This window comes from Pelodiscus sinensis, chromosome 4 (assembly GCF_049634645.1).
Source record: "Pelodiscus sinensis isolate JC-2024 chromosome 4, ASM4963464v1, whole genome shotgun sequence".
In the NCBI taxonomy this organism is placed as follows: Eukaryota; Metazoa; Chordata; order Testudines; family Trionychidae; genus Pelodiscus; species Pelodiscus sinensis.
The window spans coordinates 75,646,705-75,659,977 of record NC_134714.1 but is presented as its reverse complement, the minus strand read 5'-3'; the positions used below and the strand labels follow the sequence as shown (position 1 = coordinate 75,659,977).

Below are 13,273 nucleotides of genomic sequence, written 5' to 3'. Positions count from 1 at the left end.
ATGAGATACAGGTTTCAGAGGCAGTGTTTAGCTACAGATCCCTACTTCTTCACAAAGCAGGATTGTTGAGGTCTGCAGAGTTTGGTTCATCCCATTATTGAGAGAGGGGAAACCAGGACATTCTGATTTGGATCTGTTCTTGTAATTTTGAGTCAGCAATATAGAAGGGGTTGTTATCTGGGGTTTGTCCCAATGCCTATTTCTACTAATTACTAACTCTATTCACAGGGCTTCTACTTGTCAGGGTTCAATTATTTTCATTTTGATGGTTATTTTTAGCAATTTTTTGTGTTTCATGTAGAAGTCCAAAACGTGGGATGTTTTGGGGCTCTTTCTTTTTATATATTGTAACAAGTACCCTCTTTTTAAGAAAACTTCTTACTTACTCCTCCGTCTAAGATTTGCTCTAGTGCACTTTAATGTAGTACTATTCCCAATAGCATTATGTTAAAGCTTCTATGGCAACCTTTACTGAGCCCCAGAGTATCTAAATTAATGTGCCACACATTAGTGCACCTTAGAAATCTCACCCCTGTAGGATATATAAGAGCTCTGGGTAGACAAGCCCTGAGATTCACACAACAATTTCTGGTGCGTTCTCCATGTTCATTGGCTAAACACCTATTGGTTGATTGATTGGTTGTATTTGGAGGTCTTTTATGAGCATTTATCAGTTAAATCCTAAAATCATAAGCCTTAATTATCCATTAAAACTGATGTCCATGTGTAACCCCCAGACCTACTGGGTGTGGTTCACTGTCCCATGCAGTGGCACGTAGGCACTTAGGCTGTGTCTAGACTGCAGGCTTCTTTCGAAAGAGGCTCTTTCGAAAGCATCTTTCGAAAGAGCCTCTTTCGAAAGATCGCGTCTAGACAGCAGGCGGATCTTTCGATAGAGGAAATCCGCTTTTTCGAAAGAGAGCACCCAGCGAGTCTGGATGCTCTCTTTTGAAGACGGCCTCTTTACATTGAAGAACGCCTTCCTTCGAAAGAGGAACTTTCGAAGGAAGGCGTTCTTCCTCGTGAAACGAGGTTTACCGCCATCGAAAGAAAAGCCGCGTTCTTTCGAAATAATTTCGAAAGAACGCGGCTTGAGTCTGGATGCAGGGGAACTTCTTTCGAAAAAAGGGTACTTTTTTCGAAAGAACCCCTGAGTGTGGACACGGCCTTAAAGTGAGAGAGCACAAATTTCCTCTACAGCCTTAACTGAGAGAGAGCTGGCTTTTAGCTCCAGCGGTTCCAGGTTCAGTTTCACCTGTTGGGTGCCACGCCTACACTCAGACAATAACAAATTATTAGAATAGACAGACAGATCTGTAGACATCTAGTGACCACCCCATCTCTTATTTCAAGTGCAGGTGAGGAAAACATAATTTCATAGAGGAGATAAATTACTTGCACTGTAGACCCAACAAATTTATAAAAAAGTTATGGAACTCAGAATACAGCGCTTTTAAAACCTGAAACCCAGGTGTAGAGCAGAGATATTCATTCTCCGCAATTGATCCTGAGCAGTCTTAGGGGTTAGCATGTTGCTAATGCCATTCCTGGAATTGGTGCCACACAAAGTCGAGGTGCTGATGTCACTGAACCTGCAGAGGCTGCTTATCCCGATACCCTGGCACATCCACAAATAGAGTATGAAAGAGAGAGAAAACCACAGTGGTGGTGGTGGTGGTAATGTCTTCTCTAGAGTGCTGTGGATGCTTTTCTTCCTTTCAGGGTCTGGTGAAGGAAATTAAAATCTAGATAAATTCACTGAGCAGGAGAAAAGTGGATTGTCTGCCAGGCTCCTTCAGGGAGGGGTTTCCCCTTTTTGCATTGCTCTTTACATTGGTTACTTGACAGACCATATAAAAAGTATCTTAAATAAAATGATTGCAATATAGTACCCTTGAAAGCTATGCTGGGATGCTCCTCTTTGTGATCTGTAGCATGCCGCTGCAAAGGAATAAATCCAGGATTTTGTTGACCTTGAATAGAGTTTTCATGATGAGCTCCAATGTAAGGCGTCCTCATCTGCTGTGATGATGGCTGGATGAATTATCAAGATTTTATTTAATGAGCCACTGATCACAATATTTTCACTTCTTTGTTCCTCTTTCACCAGATCTTTTTCTTTCTCTTGTGTAAAGAATAAAGCAAGAGGACAGTAGACAGGTCCCTCTGTACCATTCAACATTATCACTGTTTTTTTCCCCTCATCCATTCATTCACAACAGCCTGAGGTCAGAGTTGTGAAACTGATGGAGGACATCCCAGTGATAATGTGCAATGAAGCTGCAGTAAAAGAGGAGGAAATAGCAATAATGGCAAACCAAGTGGCAGCAGTAACTTGCCATTTCAAATGCATTGTAGAGATATAAAGAGAGGTTAAGAATGGACCTAGCATTAAATCACAAGTAGTCTTGTCAATAATATGTAGTTAGTAGATAAAGAAATAATAACAAGAAGAATATTTGATAAGCTTGTAGTTACAGCTTTCCTTACTAGTGTACATTGCAGCTCTTGGACAATTCATGATGATTACCTGGATCAATTATAAAAAATAGTACACCAATCATAAAATATATGATACAATATATTAACCAATAGCATTATGTGTGTCCATAAGCTAATTCTTGATTATGCTTTTTTAGATGTATTATACCCTCTACCCACCCTCTATTCTCAAATGTAGTTTGACTGTGTGCCAATAAGTGAACATTATATTACATTGATTTCTTCTATTCCAGAAAACCAGATAAAGTGATCTCCAAAAACAGATCCAGATGTTCTGATTGAGTCAAGTCAAGTGGAAAAAGTCTCAAGAAATTTCAATAAATTCCTCCACTGTATTACTTTCTCCTTTCAGCAACATCTATGTCCCTGCATGGACACATAGGTAGGGATGTAAGCGACTAGTCAACTATCCGATAAGCTTATTGTGATGCACAAGTGCACTGGATACTGGAGGAAGACATCACAGGGAGTTGATTTTTATATACCTTAACAGTTATTCAAGAGCAGAGCAGGAAACAGGGCTAAAGCTCTAATGAGTACTAGAGGAAAGCTCTCCAACTAATGTCCCTTCAAAGCATCCCAAAGTCCCAGAGACTTGGCATAAACAACACCCCATGCGGGCATGCTGCAAACAAGAACTTGGAAATGCAAGCTATCCCTATATACAATGCACGAGCAGGATGGCACCTCCAACCTCCCTCAAAGAACCTCGTAAGTGAGTTAAGTCAGGATTTTGACCTCTGCTGCCTATCACAGAGCCATGAATGAGTTATAAACCACACATTGATGAACCAAGTATCCGAGCACATAAACTCATAAAGGGGCAGAAATTCCATTTTCACATACAGTGTCTTCAAGCGGTGATGAACAGAAGTATCTGCAGCCATAAACAAATTAAATGATATTGCTCGGTATAGGCTGAACTGATGTGACACAATATAACATGAGAGATATACACCAAAGAGGCCACGAATCACTTCTTAACTTTAAACCCAAGTGACTCATCAAACCTTGTCTCCTCTTATCCCTTCTGATCACCAGTGACTGCCATCGTGCCAAAGATCTCATTCCTGATTTAACCACCCCAGGAAGCTGTTTTCTGTTCCAATGCTGAAGATGGTAAGTACCTAGCTACTTACCAGAATATCCTGCCAGAGTGAGAGAGTAGGTTAAATACAGACTGAAACTGGCAAAGTTATTACAATTCATTAGTCTTACTAGTACTTGTGGGATGTGGTCTTTTGTTAGGATGATCATTGTCTTGTTCAGTCATCAGTGAAATCTGAGTGGAATCTTCATCAAGTGGTGCAATATGATCTGTGTGATGAAGGGTAAACCAACTGTCACTTTTTGTTTGCTGAACTACCTCTCCTGCTGTTCTCATGGTTAGTGATTTCACACTATAGAATGCCTAGCTCTTTCATTTGTTGGACCATTGGAAGGGTAAAAGGACAGGAAACTGGGGCCTTTATGTAGTTTATCATTAAATATAATTGATTTTCTAATCTTGGTATCTAGTAACTAACACACTGATTGTTCAAAGGAAAGGATGTATTTGCAGCACCCCAATGATAATGCCCATGGCAGGGAAGGTGGCAAAGACAACTGATTCACTTAATTAAGGCTGGATTTATGTTCATTTAGCTCTGGCACCTCTGAATCTGGACTCCCCCAAAGTGCTTGAGGCAATTTGTAATTTTGCCACTATCATTGCCTATTTTGAGCTTTGGTCCAGCTGTAAGCAGAAAAGAGGAGAATTCCCATAGAGAGCAGTGGAAGGATAATTCATGAAATTTGACAGGAAGTGTTCTGACTTTAATTTCCATGGAGAGAATAGCAGCATTACCCTCCCATGGTATTTTGATATTATCGGTAAGCTATGTAGAGAAGCAGGCCCAAAGTCTCACAAGTACTGTATCAAGAGCAAATCAACTTTATACTTTGTCAACACTTCCACTCAATAAAACAATTAACTAAACATTTTAATAGATAGATAGGACAATGACATGAACTTTTGGTATCTTCTACTTGGAAATAAAAGCTTGTCTCCACAGCCCAGAGGATGCTTTCTCCTACAGAGGAAGGATGGTTGGTCTTTTGGTTAAATTGCTGAAACAGGACTAAAGAAACCTAGCTTAAATCCACACTTCCTGTAGGATCTTGGGCAAGTCACTTAGTTTCTCTGTGTCTCAGTTCCTCTTTTTCTAAAATGGAGATCATACAGCACTTCCCAATTTATGAGGGCAAATTCATTAATATTTGTGAGACCTGCATGTACTCAATTCGGCTTACAAAATATGAACAGCTAATAGGCGCTTAATCATCAACATAAAGAGAGATTAAATTAGAAAATCTACCATATATGCCTTGACGTCAAAAGAAAAGGAAAACCGAGAAAGTGAAAAAATATCTTCTATTCACCCACACAGCTTTTGCTTTATGCCATGCCTATACAACTCTCTGGTTATCCCAGACCCAATTGTCTTTTCTAAGGCTTCATGGATGTAGCTCAGGGCAGATTTTGGTTCCTGGTATACAGAATCCCTTCCCTATCTGCTGGAAAAAGAAGCACTATAAGTGGAAGGTTGACAGCACCAACAATTTCCCACAAATTGATCACACTGGAAAATAGATAAGACTACTCGAGCGTAATCCCTAGGTATTGAAATCTTACCCTCCTGCTTCTGTACTTGCTTTTCCAGATTCTTCTGGTAAAACACTTTATTGTGTTCATCTCTTGCCCTTGGATCTGTGATATTTATTTGTTACAGAAATAATGTTTTGCTAGATTTCATTGAGCCTGATCTGTCTCCCAGTGAAATCTATCATAATAGTTCCACTGATTTCAGTAGGAGTAGCATCAGGGTTCTTGGAAACATCCATTATCACCATACAGTGAAATTATTCCCAGAGGAAGAAAACCAGATTTTTTTTGATGTGTGATTGGTTCACACACTCATGTTATGATGAAATGTCCTTAGAAAGTGAAAATTTTCTATGATCACAATGATGCACAACTTTTTCCTTTCCAATTCTTTCTCAAGAACCCTGGGAATCCAGGACAGAGATTGTGCTCTCTCTTTGCCATGTCTATAGTGCTTCCAAAGCCTTTTCAGATCCCAAGACTGTTTTCTTAAGTGAGGCCCATTGGCATTCTAAGAATAGAATCTGGGGTAGAGAAATTTTTCATCCAATTATTTTAAGAGGACACACTGACTATAATAGTTATAGTCTATTATTCTTACTGGTGCGTGTGGGGTGATATTCCTTTCTGCCCGATCCTGAAGAATAATCTGTTGATGGCACTTCATAATATGGAGAACCAGATATGCGAGTTCTGATGATGGTGGGGTTTGTTGTATCACTGTCATGTATTGAGCCACTACCCACACGATCATCCTCTGTAACTGGAGTTGGCTCAGTGTGTCTTACACCATCCATGTAACGTGAGCCATCCGCATTATCTATGACTGTTGGAAGGAAAGAGATCAGTTTAAATATCTTAGGCTTTGATAGTGAATGTTGGAGGCAACAGGGCTATGGTGAGGCAACAGGACTATGACCATAGTTGTAGTCATATTTGATATCAACCAATTTTTTTTCTGTCTGTCCATTTCATCCTTCACTGATCTATGGTAGTTCTGATTTGTGTATGTGTAATCTACACACCATCTGGGTTTTGTTACTGTCCCATGTGTTCAGTTTTTTCATTATATTCCTTTGGTATACATGGTCATGCCAATTCTCTTTCAGAATATGATCTGAGGAAGTGGGTCTGGCCCACGAAAGCTCATCACCTAGTAAACCATCTTGTTAGTCTTTAAAGTGCTGCATAGTTTTTCCTTTTGTCCCATCTAGAGGCATTGAGATCACTTACAGAGAGAATAATGAGTTTTCTCTACAGCCTTAGCTAAGAGCTAGCTGGCTTTAAACTCATGCACTAAGCTCCAGAGGTCCCAGGTTCCATTCTGCCTGTTGGTGTTACATATTCATCACAATAATGGGCCCAGTTTGGTAATGGGTTAAAATCTGGATTAACTTTCATGGTGAAATCTTGGTACCATTGAAGTTGGTGGTGAAACTTCCATTGACACTAATGGAGCCAGGATTTCATCCTCAGTTCCTCTCCAGGCTAGCAATCTTAGGCATGATATGGAGGGTACACAATCTGTTTAGGACACAGAAGACTTAAATAAAGCTCTTTCATCAAAGAAGCACTATCCGGCCTTTATTTATTAAAAACAATGTAGTGTCAATATGGAGAATATACTTCACTAATACCACCTCAAGATGAATGCTGTCACATTCAGCCTAATTTGGGGAGGAGGGAATGAATGTGTGATTGCTTCACTTGCAGCATATTACCATCTCTGAACTTGCTTTTCTTACATCTAGCATGATCTTGAACATCTGCATTGCTTATATACAGAAGAGAAACCTGGTAACTGAAAATGGAATCAATACTAATCATTCACTTATGCAGTACTTTACCTATTTTGGTATGATTATCAGCCCAAGAAGCATCAAACCTTATGATTGGTTCACATGCCTGGTCCCTGGTTTCTGAAAGGAGATGGGGACAGAAGATATTAATTAATTTGACAAAAGGTGGCAAGAAAAATTCAGTCTCTTCTGCCCTATTTATTAGATTCAGAGTTGTATCAATGATTTACTAGAATCATTTCTTGGGGTCTTGTCTTCTCTAATAAGTGAGTTTGAGAAAACTAAGAATTTTGTAAACATTTTTAAAAGGGACAAAATTGGTGAATTGTAATCAAATTTCAAAAAAATTACTCTCCACATTCTCAGTTTAGACCAGATCCTCAGACCAGGGCAAGCCCTTTTTGCCACTCTAGCTGTCCCCAAAGGCTGAGGATAGTGTGGTTCCTCTGTACTGGGGACATTCTGGGGTAGAGAACTTAGGAAATATGATGGGGGTAGAAGAAGCTAACCCTAGGCTTGCAGGACAGTCCTTTCGGGGCCATTCAAATCAATATACATCAGAACAACTGTATGGTCCATTTTAACTCCTTCTGACAGCTCCAGTTTCAGAGCTGGTAGCTCAGAGCCCTTTGCCTTTCTCTACCCAACTCAGGATTAAGCCTGTTGAACTCCAGAGCGTGGAATGAGGCTTCAGACAGGAGATATCAAAGCAAATGATAAATTCAAAAATTATATCACTATTTAAATCCCCATTGAAATTGACCTACAGATTTTTGTGCAGTTGCTTTTATTTATACCAGCTCTGAATATGAACAATAGATTTAATAAAATCTAATCAACTCATTCAAGCCAGTCTCATTTTCTTCACACATTTCCTGTGCCCAGTTATTGTAGCACAAATACTGAGCAAAATTACTACCAGTTTGATTCTGGAAATTTTAATTTTGCAGGGGTCCTTTTTGGCCCTCCTATGGCACAGAAAAATAAAGAAAATTAGAAAAAAATATGATTAAAAAACATAACTCCACAAATTAGTGGCCTGCCTCTGAACTTATAATACTAATGAAGCTGAACAACACTTGATTTTATGTTTGCCAGCGGCCTCGTGCAAGCAGTGAAAGCAAGCGAAGCATCTTCAGGGTCCCTGAGCTATCAGAGCTTGTAAATTTCACTAATATTAACTCAGAAAACATATGAGGGGGTACAAGAATGAGAGGAGTGGAAATCATCACATTCAACAATTCTGTGTTCTTTGGATCCATATTTGTGGCATTTCCCTGCTAAAAAGATAATTATTGGGATTCAGAATCAGAAATCAAATATGAACACAGAAAATTGTTTAGTTCAAAGTACAGGCAGTATAATGGGCCAAAAACATCCGACAGCATCAGCAGGAGCAGGTCCACTGATTTTCAAAATGCAAATGTATCTTCAAATGTGAAAGCAAGACCACAATGTACATTCAATTTAATACGGAAGCTCTGATTCCAGCAACCTATATGAGAGATTGTGTAGGTTACTGTTAAAAATGTTCATTCTCACTTACAGAGTAAAGCAAATACCTACCCGATGCATTGTAACAATATGTATCATACCGGTCCGACGTATTTGAATTGAGTATGTAAATCCCAGTGTAATTTGCTGCACAAAGAAAATAGGGCTTGATCCGTGGGATTACAATTTTGTCTTCTATGAAGCCATACCTGGGAAGGACAGAGAATGAACAACACTGTCAGGAGTGGAAGTGTGCAGCTGAGCATGTCAGCTCGGTCTCCAGGCTGATTAATGAACACAACTACCAGCATAAGTGCATGATAGATTGAGGAACCAACAGGCATGTTCTTAAACCCAGCAGCACCAGCAGGTCACTGGCTACTCATCATTTAAACCCACTGCTGCCTCCGTTCCTGTGCCAGCTTCAGAGGGGTCGGTATATTAGTCTGTTTCAGCAAAAACAATGAGGAGTCCTCATGCATCTGACAAAAGCTTATGCCCTGCTTGTTAGTCTTTAAGGTGCCTCAGGACTCCTCATTGTTTTTCCTGTGTCAGCCTTGTCCCTCTTTGCTCTGGCTCTGTTCATTTCCTGACACTGTTTTTGGCCCTTGGCTCTGAGTCCTGGTGCCTGACTCTGGGTCCTACCACTAGCCTTGACCAGCACTGGTCCGACCATGAGTGACCTTCCCTGCTCAATGGCTGACAAATGGCTTAGTACCATTTTGCACTGGAATTACAAGCTAGAAATGTGGTTTGAGATCATGAGCAAAGATGTGCAGCCACGATTAATAACACGTCAGTCCATGAGAAGTGAAAAACTTATTAAAGTGTTCAGATGCGGCAATATTTCCCCTACAGAATGTTAGCTGAACTCTTTAATATCCCCCTAGATAATATGAGTTGTGAATAATGCTGCCATTGAGTAAGGGGCCCATAAATCAAGCTGAAATTTCAATCGAGCTTGTGGTTAACAAAATTATGTAACAGGTTATTATTATTTTGCAATCCCATATCAAATGACTAAATCCTGTGGAGTTACTGGTTTCCCTGAAATCTTTTTAGATGAGACTGGTGATTAAATGAGAAAGAGCCCTAGGGGTTTGGAGTTGTTTTAAAGCTGCTATTTATCAGGGAGGGGCAGGCATGGTGGTAGCTTCTTGCACTCTGTCTCAGTTGTGGTTCCCCAAGCACTGTTATAGCCCACATCCATGATTCACCTCCACCTGGATCAAATGATGGCAATGATATTCTCAATTCTAAACCTCTATTGCAAGTGGAACAAAGACGATTTCACTGGCACAGACAGATTTTTTTTATTAGTCCTAGATGCTGAATCCTATCACTAAGACTACCACATTGGCGGCGTTATAATAAAAATCTTTGTTGTGTTATGGCCCGCTGACTCATTCACATTCACTCTCTGTTCCGTGTGTGCTTTGACTATTATATGTAATGTATTAATTCTTTGTGTCTCCCACTCGGGCCCATACAGATTGACTTACGGTACTGTACTGAGTTGGATTTAGGGCATTGTATGAGAGGAATACAAAATACAAAGCACCAACAAATTATCTCAAAAAAATAAAATTCAATATCTGTCCTTTTCTAGGTGCATGTATGGCAGGGGGTGGGGTTTCGGGAAAGTGCAGTGAAAGCAAAACCACAGCTCTCCTACAATGTGAGAAAGAGTTCCTTCTATTTCTATAACACTTTAAAAATGTTCCTTTCCATTTTCTTCTCATCTTACATATCCAGTACATAAGACTCGAAAGAGATAGAGGAAGAAAATGCCAATCTGGCCATTCAGCACTTCTCTTTGCCACCGCATGACTGTCCCTCTTGTCTTTCATTTGACAGCATTTTAAATCATCTCTCCACTTCACTGAGGAGACTGTTCTCTACCACTTGCCATCAGGAATTTTTGCCTGATATTCCCTGGCAATATGGCTAACATCATTCTCCCACTGATAGCCACACATATTACTGATTTATACCAGTGAATGAGCACAAAGCATAGTCCTAGTGTAAGGGCAACTAGGATTGCAGGAGATCTTTAAAGATAGATTGCCTATGCATGTGCAATTAATAACAACAGTACTTGACATTTATACTGCATCACACTAAACATTTTCAAAGCACTGCACAAACATAAACTAATTTAATTATTTCTGTGTTAATTAGACTAAGCACTTTCTATACATATGATTTTGTACATTACCACACTAATAGGAAGGCACTTTTATTGATTTCTCATGAATTTGCAGACTTATGCACAGGGAAGGGGATTCAATCAGCTAAAGGACAGAGAAAAACACAACTGCCTTGAATTAAATTTCCAACAGACAAGTCTGCCTTCATACGTAACAACTTTAAACAATATAATCTGGTTTAATTTTTCTGGACTGATAAAAAGTACAAACTACAAAATGTAAAGAGTTGAAGAGATGCCCACCGTTCTTTCTACTCAATAAACTACAGGACAAATCCTGAAATACCTACTCACGTCTTACTCAAATTGAAATCCCACTGACGTTTTTTGATCCAGTTGATTTTAATAAGAGTTTTAGTGCTTTGAGCCCATATTGTTCAACAATGACCCCTCCTTTCTGCTTGCTGTACTTGAATCTTGTCTCCTTTCTGCAACTGCTGTTTTGGGATGACCTGAATAATTCAGAATCATAGATCATATGGCCAGGAAGGATGGCTATGATCAGCTAGTCTGTCCTCCTGCAGAACGCAGAGCATACACAGAACTTCCCTGAATTGATCCCTGTTTGAAATACAACATCTCTTTTAGAAAAGTAGCCAAACCTGATTTTAAAATTCCCAGTGATGGGAACTGCTGGTACTTTGTTCCAATGGTTCATTACCCTCAGTGTTAAAAGCTTACACCTCCACCATACAGCCGTTGGATTGCGTTATATTTCGACTGTTAGACTGAAGAGCCCTGTATTATCAAATATTTGTTTCCTAGGTAGGTACTTATAGACTATAATCAAGTCATCCCGCAACCTTCTTATCAGGAGAGGTGACAGTTTCCACAGGCCCTGGGGCAAGGAGTGGGGGGACTGGTTCCATGCCCGGGAAAGGGCGGGGCCTCAGGCAGAAGGAGCAGCGCCAAGGCAACCAGCCCTCTGTGCCACGCAGAGCACTGTGCTGAATACCTGCCTCTAGCACTACAAGCTGCCGAGAGGGCATGGTGTGGTGATTTAAAGGCCCGCAGGAGCAGTGACTTGGAACCCCAGACCCCTTGACTCACCAGGTGATTCAAAGGAACCTGGGGCTCCCAGCCGCTGCTGCTGCTGCTACTGTGGCACTTTAAATCATCACACTCTGCACTCCAAGTGGCTCTTAGAGCTGGACGGGGGGCGGAGTTGGGGGGGGGCGGGAGCGGAGATGCAGCAACTGCCCCATTTGCCTTCCCGTCAGCAGGTCTGCTTCTCATGATAAGACAAATACACCAAGTTCCTTACGTCTATCGCTATAAAACATGTTTTCCAATCCTTCCATCATTCTTGCAACTTTTCACTCAATTTTTCCACATTCTCCTTTGATAGTGCACACTAGAACTGTGGGCAGAATATTTTAGTAGCAGTCACATCAGTGCCAAATACAAAGGTGATATAATTTATTATTCTGTATTTCACCTCTTTATATGCTCAGTAATTATATTGGCCCTTTTCACCACATTGATATTTCACTTCTTTATATGCCCAGTAATCGCATTAGCCCTTTATGTCATATGGTCACACTTGAAGCTCACATTCAATTGACTACCATCCATGATACACTGCTTCTCAGAACAGAATTCCCCATTTGATAAGTGCATTCTTTGTTTCCTCGAAGTAGGATTTTACATTGGGCTGTATCGAAACACATATTGTTTGTTTTCACCCAGCGTGACAAGTAATCCATATCACTCTGAATCAGTAACTTGTCCTCTTCATCATTTGTTACTTCCCCAGTCCTTGTGTCATCTGCCAATTTTAACGATAACTCTTTTATGTTTTCTGAAGGGGCATTGATAAAAATTTAACTGGAGCCAAGAACCAATACACCTCTTTGATTTTGATACTTCATTTACAACAACAATAATTCAGTAATGATTTTCTACTCATACGTGATGTGACTATTTAATTAATTAATACTATTTAAAAGTAATTGCAGTTGGCACACCACATCATCATGGATGGATAGACAGATAGATTTACATATTTACTATAGAATATCTTCTTTATAATTTCCATACCTGCAAGTTTCAAATCCAAGTTTGTGAGCTTTCGTCATCTGTTCCATTGTTGGTAAGGTACTATTGAGAGCTCTGCAGAGTTCAATTGACTCATTTCGGGTGAGACTGTAGCGACGGTTTTTCTCAACGTGGAAAACTCCTGCATATCTGCAACTGATATTAAATTCTGTTGATTGAAGAAGAAAGAAATTATTACAAAGATAATACTTGCTATTTCACTGAAACCCTACCAAGATTTCATTGCCAATTACAATGATATTACAGAGAACCATCAACATCCACCAGTTTATTAAGGGAGGATTGCACAATAAATCTGGTGTTCCAAACTACATCCAGATGCTTTTAGTTCAAATACCACAAGAATGTCTAAGAACAGTAGTATACTGTTTTTGTGAAATGGGTAGAATTGTGGGGAACATGAAAAAAGTCATCATAATCAACAACAAAAACAACGACAACAACAAATTGGTGCAGAAGATTTAATGGGACAGATTGCCAAGTTGTTTTAGAAACACATATGTCTGGATAAGTTTTGGCTTCACTGGAAATGTTTGTTAATGAAATTTTCCAAACTCTCCCAGTTAG

The 13,273-nt window shown here is 39.8% G+C and overlaps 1 protein-coding gene across 20 annotated transcripts in view; it reads right to left on the bottom strand.

The window, feature by feature from the left end:
- Nucleotides 1–13,273, bottom strand: part of CD44 (CD44 molecule (IN blood group)) — a 94,331-nt gene that overhangs the window by 42,442 nt on the left and 38,616 nt on the right. For 18 of the 20 annotated variants that reach the window (XM_025185320.2, XM_025185325.2, XM_075927473.1 and 15 more), the window contains 5 exons: nucleotides 12,689–12,854; nucleotides 8,512–8,648; nucleotides 6,994–7,065; nucleotides 5,748–5,972; nucleotides 3,721–3,819 (listed from right to left, as the gene is read on the bottom strand). In XM_025185320.2, the coding sequence (XP_025041105.2) occupies nucleotides 3,721–3,819; nucleotides 5,748–5,972; nucleotides 6,994–7,065; nucleotides 8,512–8,648; nucleotides 12,689–12,854 (699 nt within the window). The remainder of the gene's footprint in view (nucleotides 1–3,720; nucleotides 3,820–5,747; nucleotides 5,973–6,993; nucleotides 7,066–8,511; nucleotides 8,649–12,688; nucleotides 12,855–13,273) is intronic. The other 2 variants (XM_014574238.3, XM_075927471.1) reach the window with 1 other exon arrangement.